General features: G+C 37.5%; 2 protein-coding genes and 1 pseudogene across 3 annotated transcripts; all 3 read right to left on the bottom strand.

Annotated features, from left to right (window-relative positions):
- Positions 1 to 806: 806 nt before the first annotated feature.
- LOC137728953 (uncharacterized) lies at positions 807 to 3,119 on the bottom strand. Its single transcript, XM_068467766.1, has 3 exons — positions 2,674 to 3,119; positions 2,452 to 2,581; positions 807 to 1,753 (listed from the first exon to the last, which is right to left on the bottom strand). Exons 1-3 carry the CDS (start codon positions 2,982 to 2,984, stop codon positions 1,586 to 1,588), a joined length of 609 nt encoding a protein of 202 aa, XP_068323867.1. The 5' UTR covers positions 2,985 to 3,119; the 3' UTR covers positions 807 to 1,585.
- A 327-nt stretch (positions 3,120 to 3,446) lies between these two features.
- LOC137728954 (uncharacterized) lies at positions 3,447 to 5,150 on the bottom strand. Of its 2 annotated transcripts, XM_068467767.1 has the most exons (4): positions 5,005 to 5,150; positions 4,550 to 4,888; positions 4,335 to 4,462; positions 3,447 to 3,643 (listed from the first exon to the last, which is right to left on the bottom strand). In XM_068467767.1, exons 2-4 carry the CDS (start codon positions 4,728 to 4,730, stop codon positions 3,548 to 3,550), a joined length of 405 nt encoding a protein of 134 aa, XP_068323868.1. In that variant the 5' UTR covers positions 4,731 to 4,888; positions 5,005 to 5,150; the 3' UTR covers positions 3,447 to 3,547. The 2 variants fall into 2 exon arrangements, with proteins under 2 accessions (XP_068323868.1, XP_068323869.1); XM_068467768.1 differs by lacking the exon at positions 5,005 to 5,150 and having other exon boundaries at positions 4,550 to 4,910.
- On the bottom strand, positions 4,747 to 8,330 carry LOC137728295 (uncharacterized; annotated as a pseudogene).
- Positions 8,331 to 19,588: the final 11,258 nt, after the last annotated feature.

Below are 19,588 nucleotides of genomic sequence, written 5' to 3'. Positions count from 1 at the left end.
ATATGTAGGCTTTGTTGCCTCAGCCCAGTACCGGTTCGGGATTGCATTAACTTTTTATAAAAACAGCTATGAAAAAGTCTCCGGTGCAAAAATAAATGATTCTTTTCGAAGTTCCAGCCATAATAATCAGAAAAGAAGTCAAAACCTGCTTTTTCTCCACCTCACATGCGCAAGATCTTCGACCTGCTTAATTCGTCCAGCAAATTAAGTTCATCTGCATGCCCAGTTCCATAATCAAGTAAATAAAATTAAGAAACACACAATTAAGCCCAGAAAATCAGCTCAATTAACTCTGAAAGTACTTATAAAATAGCTCAAATATCAGAAAATCCACCAACCCACCAAAAGCAAACAAGCCCCCAGCTCGAAGGGGTCCGCGACAAGGGTGAGACCTTGCTTCAAGTGTGCTGAGAAAGCACTGACTCCTATATATGTGACCTTCAAGTTGTCGTCCTCGTCGAGGTGGAGGTTCTTCAGCTTCAGTTCTTGGTGGTAGACGCCGCGGCTGTGTCACGTAGTTGAATTTGACATCGTGAAAGTTGAAGTGACGAGTCACGTAGTTGACATCGAACATTCAACAAAAGAACAAAAACTAATATAGCTCGATAGCTCAACTGCAATGAGCAAAAGATATGAATGACCCATTTGGACTAAAAACCCCAAATCTTGTGTTCTCTTTTGAACTGAACAACAAAATCAGCAAACACAAAATTTATTTGAGATGGAAATGGAAATTACAACAAAATAAGTTCTTAAGTTTAATAATACAATCATCAATTTGTAACAAACGAAAAAACTACGGGATCTTCGCTCCAATAAGACTAGGAAAATTCCAAAATTAAGGAGGAAATATATGTTGCGCAACAAGATAAAGGAAAAAATAATGAAGAAATGGCAACCTGCATACACAAAAAGGGATGAAATACAAAAGATACATTACAGGCTCAGTGATTTCAAATTATAAAACACAAGGCCCGTCCCACCACGCCACAATAGAAAGGCTTTGAACGACGATTGAACAGAAAACACAAAACGAAGCACAACTAACAGGCTAAAATGCACTCCAATGATCAGAGTCTTTTCTCGGAGTCTCCATTGATGTCCGGAAATGCCCTGAAGACCCAAATGGGTCCGAGTCTCACCTAGGAGTTTGACTATCGAATGATGTCCTAAATGGAGAAGACCCAAATGCGTCCGAGTCTCCTCTTGGAGTTCAACTGTCAAATGACGTCCTACATGGCGCTGCTGAAGACCCGAAAAAATCTGATTCTCTTCTTGGGGTTTGAATGTCCAATGACATCCGAAATGACCCTGAAGATCCAAAAGGGTCCGAGTCTCTTGGTGTTTGACTGTCCAGTGACGACCTAAATGGCGCTGAAGAGCCAAAAGGGTCTGGGATGTCATCAAATGTTGGAAATCCATGACCCTGATCAAAATCTCTACTGCTGCGCATAGAATCAAATCTGCCAAGCGTTTTTGGTTGAGGGAAGTATGCAGTATCTTGGGTGCTTCTAAACGAATCAAACTTGGAGAAGGTGTCGAATGAAGGTTCTGAACTATCCTTGTCCCTTGGTGGTGAATATCCTCAATTGAAGGCAGACATTGGTGTGCTGGGAACAGAATCGTCGAAAGCAAAAGGGCGGCTCTTCTGGGAAAAGCTACCTCCTTGTGATGACCCAGTCCTGATAGGGTTGAGGCCGAACTCCCCAGGGCCAGAAAAGTAGTTATCCTTATTACTCTCCTGATCCATATCCTACATCACACATGATTAAGAGCAGTTACCGCACAATCCAGCATGCCAGTAATAACAACCAATATAAAACTGCAAAAAACAGAAAGCTTGAAAGTGCTACGTAACCAACAAGCCATTAGAAAAGAAAGTGGATTCACTGGAACCTAGAATCCATGCCTACTTAAAAGGTGCAAAATAATGGAAACTTTCCATCGGCTACAAAATGTTCCGTGTGCAATGCAGCACCTTCTGTTGTCAATGTAAACATAAACAGAGTCTTGATTAACCAAGACCTAATGCCAAAACCAGAGTCCCCTTCAACGTGCAATTAATTGCACCAAGAACAATTCCACATCCCCTTCTTTTTATATCTACAGTGACCCAAGACTGAAATCAGGAAACTCGGTTTTGTCATATTTGGTTGAAAGACCCCTACTACTACTAACTGATTTACATGATGAAACCATCAGAACTGGAAACTTGGTGAAGATAGAAACTATTATTGATAAAATTCACGGAACCTTCTCTAATAACTAAACGCTGCAAGCATTAGGGCACTTGAGGCTACTCTTGAAACAAAGGATACATGATCACAGCCACAAACAAATAGGTGGCATTAACAGCAATCATGGAGCACTACTCGGTCAGTATAAACACAAGGCCAAAAAATTTAGTTCTATAAAATAATAAAGAATACTGAATGTACAATATCGGCTTACCTTGGTGGTACTAACTGCATTAAAACCCCACACCGAGTCAACGTCATCATTAGTGTCAAATGTCCCCCATGCTGGTTTATCGAAACCTTTGTCACCGGAAAACACAGATCCAGCACCCCCATGATCATCACTGCACATCAAAGTTCAGAATTTCAACAATTTTTGCAGGTATCATGGTGATCTTAAATATGTAGTTAGAAAACTACAGATCTAAAACTATACCTTTGAGATTCCTTATCACGGGGCGAGGCCTCTGTGCCTGTTGTCCTTCCATAGTTAGAATCTGAAAATTCTCTAGATGGGCTTCCAACGGTACTGGTGGCAAATGGACTGTTCGGAGCACTTTTTGCGGACTCCTCTTCATTTTTATCATATGCTGCTCCATTTTCAGCAACCTTGTCATCCGCACTTTGAGGCTTTTCTGACTTAACATCAACTTTAGGTGAAGAAGCAGTTGGACCCTCAACTGGAGGAGCTTTTTCTTTCTGAACTGATGATGATTTCTGTTTTGGAGGCACCAAGACATTTGACATATCAAGAGTGAGCTCCTTGATAAAAGTGAATCCTGAAAAGTAAACTTCTGAACAGTCACATCGAATACTTAAAACTCCTGAACAGATTGGGAAACCACCACCAGACGACAAAGGAACTACAAACAGCAGGCACTATGCTCCATTTACCACAAGGTGAAAAGGAGAAAAGAATTTAAGTGCTACCAGAAATTTATCATCTCAGAGCCAATATTGGATCTATAAAACTCATTTTTGGCATATACCTTCGTCTTCAAACTTATCCCAATCCTCATCCCAGTTAGCAGCTCCTTCTTGGATGCCAGGTTGCCAGCCTATATAAAAAACAAAATAAAATTTCAGATTACAAAATGCATTGTAGCACAAATACCACAGCAGTGCACAATAACAAAAAATAAAATGACGCATTCAAGAAACGCTACACAGAATCAAACCTGGAGAAGGTGCCGAATGAAGGTTCTGAACTATCCTTGTACCTTGGTGGTGAATATCCTGATTTGAAGGCAGACATTAGTGTGCTGGGAACAGAATCATTGAAAGCAAAGGGGCGGCTCTTCTGGGAAAACCTACCTCCTTGAGATGGCCCAGTCCTGATAGGGTTGAGACCAAAACTCCCCAGGGCCAGAAAAATAGTGATCCTTATTACTCTCCTGATCCATATCCTACATCACACATGATTAAAAGCAGTTATCGCACAGTCCAGCATGCCAGTAATAACAACAAATATAAAACCGCAAAAATAAAAAGCTTGAAAGTGCTACGCAACCAAGCTATTAGAAAAGAAAGTGGATTCAGTGGAACCTAGAATCCATGCCTACTTAAAAGGTGCAAGATATTGGAAACGTTCCATCGGCTACAAAATGTTCCATGTGCAATACAGCACCCTCTGTTGTCAATGTAAACATAAAAATGGTCTTGATTAACCAAGACCTAACGCCAAAACCAGAGTCCCCTTCAATGTGAAATTAATTGCACCAAGAACAATTCCACATCCCCTTCTTTTTATATCTACCGTGAACCAAGACTAAAATCAGGAAGCTCGGTTTCGTCATATTTGGTCGAAAGACCCGTACTACTAACTGATTTACATGATGAAACCATCAGAACTGGAAACTTGGTGAAGATAGAAACTATTATTGTTAAAATTCTTAGATCCTTCTCTAATAACTAAACGCAGCAAGCATTAGGACACTTGAGGCTACTCTTGAAACAAATGATACATGATCACCGCCACAAACAACCTGGTGGTATTAACAGCAATCATGGAGCAATATCCGGTTAGCATAAACACAAGGTCAAAGAATTCAGTTCCATAAAATTATAAAGAATATTGAATGTACAATATCGGCTTACCTTGGTGGTACTAACTGCATTGAAACCCCACACCGAGTCAACGTCATCATTAGTGTCAAATGTCCCCCATGCTGGTTCATCCAAACCCTTGTTGCCAGAAAACAGACCCAGCACCCCCATGATCATCACTGCACATGAAAGTTTAGAATTTCAACAACTTTTGCAGGCATCAGGGTGATCTTAAATATGTAGAAAACTGCAGATCTAAACTATACCCTTGAGATTCGATATCACGCGGTGAGACATCTGTGCCAGTTGTCCTCCCATAGTTAGAATCTGAAAATTCTCTAGATGGGCTTCCAACATTACTGCTGGCAAATGGACTGTTGGGAGCACATTTTGCTGACTCCTCTTCATTTTTATCTTATGCTGCTCCATTTTCAACAACCTTGTCATCCGCACTAAGGCTTCTCTAACTTAACATCAACTTTAGGAGAAGAAGCAGCTGGACTCTCAACTGGGGGAGCTTTTCTTTCTGAACTGATGATGATTTCTGTTTTGGAGGCGCCAAGACATTTGACACATCAAAAGTGAGCTCTTGACAAAAGCGAATCCTGAAAAGTAAACCTCTGAATCAGCCACATCGAATAGTAAAAACTCCTGAACATAGTGGGAATCCACCACCAGACGACAAAGCAACTATAAGCAGCAGGCAATATGCCCCATTTACCTCAAGGTGAAAAGGAAAAAAGAATTTAAGTGCTACCAGAAATTTATTATCTTAGAGACGATACTGGATCTATAAAAACTCATTTTTGGCCTACATTCGTCTTCAAAATTATCCCAATCCACATCCCAATCAGCAGCTCCTTCTTGGATGCCAGGTTGCCAACCTCTATGAAAACAAAATAAAATTTCAGATTACAAAATGCAATGTAGCACAAATACCACAGCAGTGAACAATAACGAAAAATAAAATGATGCACTCAAGGAACGCTACATAGAATTCGAATAAAATGCAATGCAGCACAAATACCACAGCAGTGAACAATAACGAAAAATAAAATGATGCACTCAAGAAACGCTACATAGAATTCGAATAAAATGCAATGTAGCTCAGCTAATGTTGTAGGCTTTCCGCGTAATCCGTACTTCTTGCAGCGCTCATTGAGAGTTTTCACAAGCCCATCAAGATCCAATTGGATGCAATCAACAGGATCCTGAAAATTTCAGTTGGGATTATCTTACACAAATTGAGCAAAGGACCTTCAACTAAACTATGAAAATTAAACTACAAGAACATACAATTTCTTCCTATATACAGGACCTTCAACATAAACTAGAATATCCAAAAACAGCATCTTTCCAATCAAAGAATATGGCCAAGAAATGTAGTTTTGAGAAAATACGGAGCCAAAGTGGAGAACAAAATGCATTGATGGCATACTGCACCGTCAGAAAAGCCATTAAATCACCACAAAACTACTTATGTACCCTGCCTGAATTACCCAACTTACATTTCCTTCCCTAAACAATCTCAGCCACATTTAATTCTACATGACAATGATAAAAAAGATGATCTGCACTTTCTCCCAGTAGTACTTGTGGATTCAAGAATCAATACCAATTCAGACTACAAAAATCCAAAATTTAAAAAAATTAAAAAAATAAAAATAAAAAAAAAAAATCTTACAACACTGCAAAATCTAGTAAGAAGTGCAGATTATTTAAAAGCAACAAATGATTAGGACGTCCAAAAATCTATCACTCGTAGAACAATTATATTCAAAAGTAAAAATGTAAAACTACTGTAGAATGTTCAATATGCACAACAAACGGCATACAAGAAAGAAAGGTCAGAAACGAACACGAGATACTCACAAGTTCCTGCCTTTGATTCGGAAATATTCAATTTTCTCCCTAGCATCCAAAATTTCTTTCCCCAGTTCTTCTACCTGCAAGGAACAAACAAAATCACATCAAAAAAAGAGGATCACGTCAAAAGGTTGAACCATTGAAGAAAGAGAAGCTGAACAATTATAATGAATGCTATATCAAAAAGAAAGTGGGATGAATGCCATGTGTTAAAAACATGTAAAATGCCAATCATTAAAATTGCTAATATTAAAGAACTGATCGTGAACATTAAAAAAAAAGTGCAATGAATGTCATGCATTCTATCAATCTAGACTGCACATTCAGACATGACTCAATTTTATAGTATTTATGGATGTTTGTATGTCAATTGTCCAGCAAAAAATTACTCCCAATTACAAATGTTTATATCTACAAAATATCGATGGCATAAAGTAAGTTTTTACATCAAATTACCAACACATCAAGCAAAAGAATGAACATCCAGCAGCAAAGCATCTCCCACTATGCTTGATCTAGCCTTTTATGTTTAGGAATTCAAGCTAAATGCCACCAACTAAACATTGTGAGTCGGCCAGTGCCACCACCCTGAAGAGGAAAATTAAACAACTTTAACTCCAGGATAGGGATAATACAACTTTTGCAAAGATGCACCAGTTCAGTTACAAGCTAACATAGAAGAGAAACAAACAAAAGAAAAGAGCTTCAATAAACCACATGGCACCTGTAACTGTAAAACACAAGCCAAAAGATGAATTCAAAGAAAATTGTCCTACCTCTTGGTAGTCCCCATTTCATAAATAGGTTGCGGGCTTGTTCACCAGTGATTTTCCCATCTCAGTCTGTGTAAACTTTCACAAAGATATTGGTGTAATTCTGAACATCAGTTCAAGTCATCCTAGGCCATGTCATATGGGACTAACTAGAAGCAGAGTTCCCAGCTCCTAGTGAAACTCCAGAAGGGCTAGTGTGAGCTGAGACTTGTTGGTTTGGGTTTTCAAATGACTGGGCCTGCGGAGGCTGGCCACCAACCTGTGTCTTGGGCTAGTTGAAGACTGGATCCCAGCAGATACTGGCACAATGGCTGATAAGACTGGTACGCTGCTAGGAGGAAAATTTTACTTTGGTTAAGATGGAGTTGCAGAAAAACATCATCTCCAAGAGATGAGTCAGGAGCAAAGTCATTCCCAGATATATTTAATGGTTTGGAATCCTTAGCTGGTGGTCCTGATGGACTGATTCCAAAACCTGCCTGTGATCTAGGTGGTAGGGAAGTTGTTGGTCCTGATGTTGCGAGGCCAAGTACATCTTGCATTGCAGATGGAGTGATCCCCTTGTTTACAACTTGCGAGGGAACCCCGGTCGTTGCTCCACGAACCCAATCGTTTGAAATGTTCAAGTTTTGTGGATGAAGCTCAACCACTGAACCTGCCCTGGGAAAGCCTTTTGAAGCAACACCCTGGTGGGTTGGGTATCCAAACTTATGTTACAAAACATAATGAGAAAATTCTTTCATTTAATCAGTATTTAATATCTTATGCCCTCGGTTATCATCTTCTACGGAAATTCCTTCAGCAAACAAATATACAGCTTCAAAAAACCTACTTGTCAATATGATCATGACCCAAACAAATATCCCTCATATGCTACAATCCTAACTATTCCATAGTCGTCTTATGCTGTAGGTTTTCACTACTACATTATTGTAATGCCATGTATCACCATTCTGAAGTCTTCTTACCACCTAAGATCGACCGGATAACATAGCTCTCTTAACCCTCACTAACTGTAGTATAAATCCTTCATCTACTTATTTTATACCATTTGTTTCCATCAAACTATTAAGTTTCAACTAAATGAACATGAATTCCACATTTATAATAACACGAAATAAAAAGCTCAGCTCGGATCAGAAAATTCCGACATCCCGAGCTCACATTAACCACTTCACCAACAATTAGACTTAAAATTCAAATCAATCTGATTTCGCACACATTTCCACCAGCATCAAATCCCGATCAACCACTATATTTGCACAAATATAATCCATACACATACAATTATACACATATATTCAAGAATATACATATATACAGATAGAGAGTACCTGCGCAAGGACCTGGCTGGGGAAACCGGAGCCCTGGAAGAGAGCGACGGCTTCATTGCTACTAATCCGGCCATCACTGTCCAAATCGGCTCGTCGGAATACACATCGAATAAAATTTGGGCGTGAAAAGTTAATTTAAAAACTAGTATTGGGTTTAATAGGTGTTGCCCTAAAAATTAGAATGTTTATCGGCTGAGTAAATGAACTAATTATGTTTATATTGTGAATGAGGTTGTGACAACTCGTGATCAAGCTCAGCCAGGCGAGTATAATAGATATGGCGGTGGTGGTGTAGAATGTGTTACTAGCTTGTGCACTTGAGTGACTTCGGCTGAGCAAAGAACGAGTCTTGTAATTGGATTCTAAAACTTGAAGACAGCGTTGCTTAGTTCATTGCAAATTCAAGATCTAATACACCAGGTTCGGCCACTACAAAGCAAGTATAGGTGTGTCGAATTGGTATCAAGTTGTAAGGGCACAAGTACTCAAAAAAGATGAGCGTTGTTTTTATGGTGAACGTGGTTCTTGAGAGTAACGGATTATACAACACTTCACTTTGCCAGAAGCTAAAGAAGTGACTTCTTTAGGCGAAAGAGGTTCTTTTGTAGGCTGAAAGCCCATCGGGTTGAGGAGTCATTATTGAGCCGAGAATTATGGCTTTCAACTTTGGTTAGCCCATTCTCGACCCAAGCATGATTTTAATAAAATTTATTTGGGTGTAGTGATATAAAGCATGATTTTGAATAAAATTATATGCACCGACTCCAAGTTAATAGTCTCAAGCCATCATTTGTCCAAGATGAAGTAGGATTCTCTCCCCCTCTTTTTTTTCCTCCCCTTCCCTCCCCTCCTATTTCAACGGTCACAGTTAAGACATGTCAATGTGAAGCCAAAAATAATCAAGAGACGACACGTGGATTTTTGGGCAGAAAGGACAAAATTACCCTTGAGGAGCATCGAAATTCTCACGTGCGAGCAGTGGACAATCATCCCATAATCAAGTTAAAAGGCCCAAAATAGGTATTTATTCAAAATCTATTTCATCCATCTTCTCCATAAGGTAACCCCCAAAACATTCCCTTTAAATTATGTTAATTAGCTAATTAATAGATTTATTACCTAATTAATCTATTAATAGCTAATTAAACTACCAATTAACTACAAAATACACTCAAAAACACCACAAAGGGCCGGCCACCTTCTCCCCCATGCCCTATATATACTACCCCATTTTCTCTAAAAACCTAGGTCTACACTCTTGCTAAATACTCAAAATTCTCCAAACACTTTTTCTCTCTAAATTCTAATTTTAGTATCAGAGGTTCTTCGGCCAAAGCCCCCCTCCCCATTCATCGTGGGTGCGTGAAGCTCTTGGCCTTGACCTAAGGTGTTATTTGTTTCTAGGTGCAATTTTGTCTAAGAACAAGGAGGAAAATTTGCATCCACAGTCAACATCTTATATTAGTTTTTTTATAAAAAGAGAAAGACAAAATAGAAAATGTGAGAAAAGGAGATGGAAAGAGTAGGGGAGAAAATCCTAGTCCGTCCAAGACAAGGTTCAACAAACCCATTTAATTCTTCTCTAGTTTTTAAAACTTTATTACAAGTTCTGTGGCATCTTGAAATTCCTCTTTTATTTCATAAACTTGGGACATTGATACACCAGGGCAAGGTTAAAATCTCATGATCAAGCCCAATAATTTGAACAATTGACACAAAAAACAATGCAATAGTTTGAAGGGAAATACAAATATTATCTTTTCCTCTCAAATAAAATTTTAAAATTTAGACCAAAGGTCAAAAAAAGAAAGGCACGGCCCCAATTTAATAATATAATCATCAAATTTGTAACGAAAGAATTATGGGGGTCTTTTCTTCAAATAGGACTAGGAAAATTCCAAAAGCAAAGTAAATATTTGTTGAGCAACAAGCTAAAAGAAAAAAGAATGAAGAAAAAGCAACACGTCTACACAAAAAGGGATGAAATATAAAAGGTACATTACAATCTTCGTGATTTAACACAAGGCCCGACCCACCCACCTCACGATAGAAAAACTTTAAATTGCAACATCTACATTTGCACGCTGCTAACTTGAAGGATATTACCAATTGGTTTGAGGCCAACCTCAAGCAGTAATTTTTTTTGCAATCACACACAAAATCAAGCTGTAAATTGTAATAACGCACGCGCGTAGCATGAGTGATGTTTAAGCTGCTCATCTGTAATTAGGCCGCATCCACTTTTAGAGCAAGCCCAGCGTAGGCGCGTGCTCGGGGGACAGGGGACAGAACAAGGGCCCGAGGCCCGATGGATCAGCTCCAGTGTGGGCAAGCCCGAGTGAAGGTGGAGGCCCGAGCTCCGGGCCCATGGGGAATTGCCAGCCCGAGAATCTGAGGCCATGTGACGTCAGCCTAGCGTCAGGCAATATTTAATTTTTTTTGTGTCAGGCGCGTGCACCCCACTCGCGCGTGGGGGCGCGTCGCCGACACAAAATCTGTAAAAAAAAAAATTAAAAAAAAAAAAAGCTTTGTCAGTTACCGTTGGGAAAGCCACGTGGCTTCCCACGGTCCGTTAGATCTCAACGGTTATTTCATTTGCACCGTTCAATCTCAACGGTCAAAAAAAAATAAAAAAGTCTTATTTAATATCCACCGTTCAATCCTGAGATCAACGGTGGATATTAATATGCTTTATAAATAAAAAAATAAAAGAAAAAATAGTTTTAAAATTAAGAAAAGTTACCGTTGTGACACGTGGCACAATCTGGAGTGTTGGAATTCAAATTTTTTTTATATCCAACGGCAGAGATTAATTAATTGAATAAAAATTTTAAAAAAATTGTAAAAAATTCAAAAAAATTCAAAAAAAAAAATCTGAAAAGTCTGAAAAAATCTGAAAAAATCTTTAAAATCTGAAAAAAAAAATTGTAAAAAAAATTGTTTTTACTTTTCTATAAATACCTTCTCATTATCATCTACCTTACACAACAATTTCATATTTTCTCAACTACTTTCAATCACATTCCTTTCTTTGTCTCAAAGTTTGAATCCATTTTTTTTCAACAAAATGACCACTGGTGCAGGTATGAATTGGTTGCTTATTGAAGATGTTGCATTGTGTACTAGCTAGGTTGAAGTTACTCATAGTTCGCTTACGGGTAATGAGATGCAGTTGCGAGAAATGTAGAGTCTTATTCATACCAATTATCTTGAGAAAATTGGCGGGAAAAGAACCAAAGAATCGATGTCCAGTCGTTGGAAATTACTTAGCCAATCGTTTAGTACGTGGAGAGACGCCTTAGCACAAGCTAGTAGTAATATTCGAAGTGGGGAAAATTACTCGGATCAGGTAACAATATATTATTTATTTGATACCCAAATTTACATTATAATTATTTGTTTTTATTATTTATTTGTTACCTACATAATTTATTATTTATTGTTTGTATTATTTATTTGTTACCTACATAATTTATTATTTATTGTTTGTATTATTTATTTGTTATCTACATAATTTATTATTTATTGTTTGTATTATTTATTTGTTACATACTTACATTATAATTATGTTGTTTGTATTATTTATTTGTTACTTATTTTCATTATAATTATTTATTTGTTACTTATTTTCATTGTGTAGGAACTTCAAGCACAAGCTTGGTACGCTGCCAAAACCAAAAGCAAAAATAAATCATTCAACCGGTGGGAATGTTGGAATATTGTCAAAGATTGTCCTAAATTTAGAGTTGTGCCAGTTGGTCCAGAAGTGCACATGAACAGCACCCCTCTACACTCTACACCCGATCATGTCTCGCATGTTCATGAAGATGATGCAAAAGAAGTGCCCGAAACGCCCCTCCCTGAACAAGGTGAATTGACTTTGGCGAGGGAACTGGCGAAATATGAGGCTGATAAGGCTAGAGAGGACGCAAAAGCTGCAGCTATTGAGAGAGAATTTCAGGCTAATGAGAGAGAAAGAAAGCTACTTAGGCAAGAAAGGGAACATGTTAGAGAAGAAAGACGGGCTCAACGAGATCGTGAGATTATGAACACGCCTTTAGAAGGGAAGTCTCCAAATTCCAAATTTTTTTGGAAGTCAGAGAAAGCGGAAGTGGTGCGAAGGAGGCCTGCAAGAGAAGCGATAGCAAGCCAAGGTGGTCCTAGCACCACAAGAGAAGATCATCCTAGCACCACAAATTGGTTAAGTGATGATGAATAGAGTACTTTTTGTAATCGGAGCCCATAATTTTCCAATCACTTTGGGTTGTAATTTATTATTTATTGTTTGTATTATTTATGTTGTTTCCAATTTATTGAATATTTATTCAAATTAATTTGGTAAGTTATTTATACTAAGAGAATATTTATTGAAATGACAAAAACACACCAAATAAAATTACATAAGCATACGGAATAATTAAAAACTCACTAAAAAAATTACATAAACATACCAAATAATAAAACACACCAAATAAAATAACATAAACATACCAAATTCAAAAAAACACACAAAATGAACTTAATTATCTTCAGCTTGTTTTAATGCCCACTGGTGCTCTATCAAGTCAATTTGTCAGGCATTGTGCATGTCTGGCATTTGAAATGCAGTATATCGTTGAATGAGCCTTTCATTGTAACGTCCATCCCTTTATAATGGCTCATGTTGCACGGGCTCATCAATGGCGTCATGAGCACAATATATACGTGTTCTTGAATTGTTCATCGTGTCTAGCTCATATTCATCAACGGCTTCATAATCGTACTCATCTTCCACAATCATGTTGTGAAGAATGATGCACGTCATCATGATGGATCAAAGCGACTCTACATCAAACAATATGGCAGCACCCCTGACGATCGCCGAGCGAGTTTGGAGGATACCGAAACAACGCTCCACATCCTTCCTGCACCCCTCTTGACAGCTTGCAAAGTGTTTTTCCTTTGCACTTTGCGGATGTGGCACTGTTTTGACAAATGTTGACCATCGCAGGTAAATGCCGTCAGCTAGGTAGTATGGTCCGTCGTACATACGTCCGTTGACCTCATACGTGACTTTTGGTGCCTTTCCTTGCAGGACATTGTTGAACACAGAGGATTGGGCAAGGATGTTGATGTCATTTTGAGCTCCCGGGACCCCGAAAAAGGTGTGCCAAATCCATGTATCAAAAGATGCCACCGCCTCCAGAATGATACTTTTTGCTCATTTTCTGTCCCCATAAGCGCCTTGTCATGCACTTGGACAGTTTTTCCACGTCCAGTGCATACAATCAATGCTTCCAATCATCCCAGGAAAACCACGCATCTCGGCCTTCTTCAACAGCCTTTCCAAGTCCATGTTTGTAGGTTTGCGGAGGTACTCAGCGGTGTAGATAGATTCGATTGCTCCACAAAACCTCATCAGGGACTCAAGAATGGTTGATTTCCTCATCCTCGTTATCTCATCCACTTGGTCTGCAGATGCTCCATATGCAAGCATCCGCAAGGCAGCAGTAATTTTTTGCTTAGGCAGTAGACCCATAGCACCAAAAGCATCTTTCTTTTGCACGAAGTAAGAATCATGGTTGCAAACAGCAATCATGATTTTGTTGAACAAATGTTGTTCCATTCTAAAACAACGTCTAAAGTACATATCAGAGAATGCACTATTAGGAACAAAATAATCATCCAAGAGTTCCATACCTCGTCGTTGCCTGCTTCTATCAAGGTTTCCGGAACGGCTGGGCCTACAGATCTGAGCTATAGCTTGGACGACTCAACAGGAATGTGAGGCTCTACCCATTCTTACTTCGTCATCTCTCCTTTTACGCTCCTCATCCTCTTCCCTCTCATTTCTTACCCCCTGGTGATTGAACATTGCTTCTGATTCGTTAAACAATTTTTCCTCTTCCTGATCGAGTTCCCACATCATCCTTGAGGAAGAAGAAGACATTGTAAGAAAGAAACAGAAACTATGAATAATGATACAGATTTTTGTGAAGAAAGAAGCAGAAACTATGAATAATGATAGAGATCTTGAGAAAATTGGTGTGAGATTTGTGAGGATGGATGGTGGATTATATGGAGGATTCAGAAAGGATTAGGTTGTACATAATGTCACGTGGCATGCCGTCATTCGTTACAAATCTGATGGAAATCTATCCTCAAAGATTGTGAACAGATTATGACACGTGGCATGCCGTCATTCGTTAAAAATCTGATGGAAATCTATCCTCAAAGATTGTGAACAGATTATGACACGTGGCACACCGTGATTGGTTAATAATCTTATCAGAAATTCATCACCAATAATTGTATTTTCAGATAATGACACGTGGCATAACGAGTACGATTAAAAAATTTATCGGAAATCCATCCCCAATAATTGTCTTTTCGGATTTTATGACAAGTGGCGCAACGACAACGATTAAAAATCTTATCCGAAATTACAAATAAAATTATTTTGTATTATTTAATAATACTTCGGATAATGACATGTGGAAGTGTAACGGTGGAGATGCAAATGCTATTGCCAGGGCTATTACTATTCATTAAGGGCAATTACTGTTCATTAAGTGGATTGAATAGTGCATAACCTGGGGGGAGGGCTCCAATGCTGGAGTTGCTCTTACATGCATTTCACTATGTAGGATGAAGTACAATTTAAATCAGAGAGACTTGAGACTTGACCGCCTCTTTGGTATGCCCTCTCCTTGCTCGAAAGCACGAAACAACATATACTTACCGGGACGGGGTCAATGGTTAATCAAGAAGGCACGTATTTGGGCTGGTCGGTGAGATTGCACTTAGAAAGGGTGCCTGCCTATGGTCTCCCCAAGCGGGAGAGAGCCAACGTCATAATTTGTGCTTCTCTGATGTGTTTTGATTTTTGATTGCAAGAAGAGAGGATACGATCAACGTTTACTAGTGAGTTTTCTGTTTTTCTAATTGTGTGCGATTTAATTTTTTTTTCAAGCTTTGGGTGTACTTTTCTGATCTGCTTTGATTTTTAGTTGCAGCAGAAGTTGTTACTCGAATTTTCCAGTTTTTCTCTGCGGCTTTCCAAACTCTTTATCATCAAGGTATACAATTTTTTTTCTTTTTCCTGAAGGTAAGCGAATTTGGTATTTTGGATTATAATAGAGTTGAAATAGGTTTGATTTCAATAACTTTTGGGATTATTGAATTTGTATTCTCTGTTTGGTTGTCTGGTTATTGAGTTTGGATAGGAATTTGAATTTGATTCACAAATTTCTAATAAACCCCAACAAGAAATTTAGGATTGTGTGTTAGGGTTTTTTTCTTCTGTGTTTTGGGATTGTCATCCTTTGTGTTTTGGAATGGCCATGAACATTCTCCGGGAAAAGTAATGCAATCAGCAATTCACATTTAAAATTTGCATTTTCTTTGCCCTCTCTAATGTAAATATGTTTTTGCTAATTCGTTGGTTTTTTATTTTTTTCAAATTTGCAGTATTATTTTGAGGGACGAATATGATTTGGTCAAGTTCATCAAGCTGGTGCAACAAGCAGGTCTATTTATTAGTCTCCAGATTGGCCTTTATGTTTGCGCTCAATGGAACTTCGGGTAATTATTTTTGTTAAGAATATTTTGTGATTTTTTTTTATTTTTTTTAATCTTATGTAATTATGCTTATATTCATTACTCTGTTTTTTGTTCTGTTTCTGAAACAGGGGATTCCCAGTTTGGCTGAAATATGTCCCCAGAATCGCTTTTCGAAGGACAATGAACCTTTCAAGGTAGGATATTATAAATCTTCCGTTTACTCCAATGCAATATAATTTTTTTAATAAATAATTTTGAAGCTAAATTTAATTTCTAATTATCTGTTATGATAAAGGCAGAGAAGCTGTTTCAAACTCAAGGAGGTCCTATAATTCTTTCTCAGGTTAGAAAACTGGTCGAGTTTTTAAGTTTTTCTGTGAAATATTGTTAGAATCGCTTTTCGTTGATAAAAAAAGCTTTTAGCCATTTTGTAAGCAATCTCAAACATGATGCCAGTCTTTTAACTTGATAATCTATTTGTTGCTAACTTTTTTCTCTTTCGTTCAATCATGTAGAAAGATGATTATAATTTTAGTTGCTCCAAAGATAAAACATGGATTTGTTTATGAGATCACACATTTCTATACAGGTGAAGTAAAACATCACACAAAATTGTCTTGGTTCCCAACTATTGTCTCTCATAGATAAGAACAACATTCTCACAGGTAATAATTTACATATCCCTGACAAAGACCCATTTATTGACAACATGTGCTTATCAACATTTTTTAAACATTTTAAACAAATCTTACAAAGCTAATTGTCAAATTGCAAGATATTTTGAAATACGTTACTGCAGTACAACCTTTGGAAAAAAAAAAAATGGTTGCCAATGAAAGATTTGAGACCAAAAGTTAAATTTGTATTGAAAATATGAGGTACAAGGTATAATAAAGCATTTATAAAAGGATGATTACCCCTTCTTTTTTTTTCTTTTTCTTTTTTCTTTTTTTTTTATTTTACATTTTTGAAGGTCTTATCATTCTTTTCCTACATCTATGCATTTGTCTCTCTCAGTTCACAATTCAGCAGAATGAGTGTATATTTCTGTTTACAATAAGATGTGAATTCTAACCTTTATTCATACGTGCAGGCTAAGAATTGTGGTAGAAGAGTTTATTGTGGTTAGCTTAGTGGAAAATGTGAGATTAGCAATTTGAAGAGTCTACTTTCTCCTCATATGTTTGCTTTAACATGTGTAAGTTGTAATTATTAGTTTTCTCTTCATGGCATACTTAAATTTGTAGATCAGCATATATTTGTTTTTGACATTTCTTATTAAATGTATTTGAAGACTGACTGAAGAAAGTATCCAATTTTTTGGCAATTAAAAAAAATCACCTCAATAATTACAGTTTTATTCCAATTTGTAAGCAAGGGGGAAAAAATACTCTGAAGTTTCAATGAAGAGGGTCGGAAGTTCTGAATAGTATGTTTGTGTAAATAGGATTGTAAATAAATATATATGTAAATAGGATTGTAAATAAATATATATGTAAATAGAGATGTAAACATTGTTGTTAATATGTCTAAACAGAATTGTAAACACGCAATAATGCGCGGGCTCTTTTGCTAGTGTATGTTAATTAATAGTCCCATCTTAATTCTTCTACCATGGGAAACTCTCAAATTAGGGTGAGAAAAAAAATACCAAGAATGTTTTGCTAAGAGATTCTCTACTGATGGACAACTTTCATAGCAGCATTGTCATGGTAGCGTCTTGTACATGTCAATGATACAATGTTTTCATATATTGAATTATTTTGGCATGGGATGTCACAATGGTATGGAAGTTACTCTCGTACAGATGACATGATTAGCCAACTTCACACAAGTTTTTCTCGACTTTCAGGCCAAGTTGTGGGCTCTCTTATGACCTCTCATTAGCCTTGGAAAAGACAGATTCCAAATCTTTGGCAATCTCCGGTAGCGAAGGACTATATTCTTAGCCCTCCACGATTTTGTGGTGTGAAATTCACTTGTCCTTCTCGTTTTTAACAAATTTTAGAAAGGTACTCAATCGATAGTGCTTGGAAATTTCTTGAAAGAAATTGGTCATTAAATTGGGAAAATTCAAAACTTTGTAGGTAAAATGGGTAAACATGAGTAAACACGTCAATTGAATGAGAAACAACTGCTCTTTTTCTTTTCTTCTTCTTTTTTTTTTTTTTATAATTACAAGCTGTATTCTAAACTAATTACTCTATTCTAAAGTTGTATTCTAAACGATTCACTCTATTCTAAAGTTGGGTTTTTAATTTCACTATTCATGTTTGGTGTGGAATAGGGCTTCAATTTTTGTTCTTTACCATTTTAGCCTTAGCATAATAGCATTCCGTTTTGGGCCTGTCTTCACATACAATTGTATTTGGGCTGGGAGTGGGGTAGGGAAATTACAATTTTCTCCCCTTGATTCCTCTGGCCACGAGTTATGGGCATTTCTGTAATTCGCGCTTAGGGTTGGGGTGTTCCGTCGGTCTCAATCGGAGTGGGTTGATGGTATTTTGCACAGCGACAGGGACTTTTTTTTTTTTTTTTTTTGTCGAAACTGAGGGACAGGTGCTTGAGTTGGGTAATTTCATTTCTACTTTTTTTTTTCCCGAATCTGTGATGATTTTCATGGTGCTTCTGTATACGCTCCAGAGCACCGTTGAACTTTCGGGAACTTTGTGCAAGTCAATTCAACTAGGACGGTTGCTGAACTCAAAACTGATAATCTCTGCGGGCAACTGCTCTCTCCTCCCTTGTTTGCTTCCCAGTTCCTGGCTCTATCTGCTTACTGCCGAGAGAGAGAGAGCATCGTGACTCATCAGGAAATGTATGATGTGTTTATCAGTTTTAGAGGTGAGGACACCCGCCTTGGTATTACCAACCATCTTCACGCTGCCTTTTCCTTCTTCCGAAATTCATAGGACATTGTCATCACGACCAGAACTACTCCGTTCAGTTCTTGCAGCTGATTTAGTTGGGTAATTATTCATTATATTATGCACCAGTAATTAATTTTCTTTGCGGTTTACTTTGCTGGATAATATAGAAATGTTGTTGCTAGACATTTGGCATATCTTTCGAAACTATCGAGCTTGGTTGTCTTTGCATTTATCATTGAGAAAGTATTTCATGTTTTCGCTGACATATGCACGTAGTATCAGGCCAAAACATATCCTTAATATATCTATACTAGTTGCCAGAAGCACTCTCTGTTCTGGATAATTAGGTCATCCATAAAAAATATCAGCAACAATTAATAACATGTTCTATTCCTCGAATTCTTAAAACTATCTGGCTTTCATCTGTGATGCATAATATTTATGTCTGACCGTGATATTCTGTTTCTTTTGTGCTCAAGCTATCTTCAACAGCATTAGTTTGCTGGCATGATATGGCTTATTGTATTTCACATGGTTTAGAAATTTCAGAAATTAAAAACCCCATGTATGTTGAAATAACGTGTTTTGATGTTTTTTTTTGTTGATCTAATGCATTGAACATTGCCTCCGTTCCTCTTTTGAATTATGCTACAATCATCTGGAATAAGCATAAAACAATAGAATATCTAAAGCATGCATGATTCAATTTCAATTAGCAAAACGAGGAGGCAATAGTGGGGTATCCAATTACTAGGAAAGGAATAGTGTTGACCGCTTTAGTTAACCATAAATTCATTCAATTTGTATTTGGTACTTTGAAATGTTGTGTGAAGTGATTTCTTGCACAAAATGTAATACGCATAGCAACTATAAGGATCTGTTTGGTTCTCTACTTGAATCTAACTTTTTAAACGTAAAAA

This window comes from Pyrus communis, chromosome 3, assembly GCF_963583255.1.
Source record: "Pyrus communis chromosome 3, drPyrComm1.1, whole genome shotgun sequence".
Classification (NCBI taxonomy): Eukaryota; Viridiplantae; Streptophyta; class Magnoliopsida; order Rosales; family Rosaceae; genus Pyrus; species Pyrus communis.
Note: the sequence above shows the minus strand (reverse complement) of the source record. Positions and strands in the feature narration are given on the sequence as shown.

Bases quoted from the DNA above. Each gene is read 5' to 3' on its own strand.
- LOC137728953 (XM_068467766.1), bottom strand. From the start codon at position 2,984: ATGTCAAATGTCTTGGTGCCTCCAAAACAGAAATCATCATCAGTTCAG. The intron at 2,582-2,673 runs GTATAGTTTTAG...TTTGATGTGCAG, and splicing joins CGTGATAAGGAATCTCAAAG to TGATGATCATGGGGGTGCTG. The intron at 1,754-2,451 runs GTAAGCCGATAT...TGTGTGATGTAG, and splicing joins ATGCAGTTAGTACCACCAAG to GATATGGATCAGGAGAGTAA.
- LOC137728954 (XM_068467767.1), bottom strand. From the start codon at position 4,730: ATGACAAGGTTGTTGAAAATGGAGCAGCATAAGATAAAAATGAAGAGG. The intron at 4,463-4,549 runs GTATAGTTTAGA...TTTCATGTGCAG, and splicing joins CGTGATATCGAATCTCAAGG to TGATGATCATGGGGGTGCTG. The intron at 3,644-4,334 runs GTAAGCCGATAT...TGTGTGATGTAG, and splicing joins ATGCAGTTAGTACCACCAAG to GATATGGATCAGGAGAGTAA.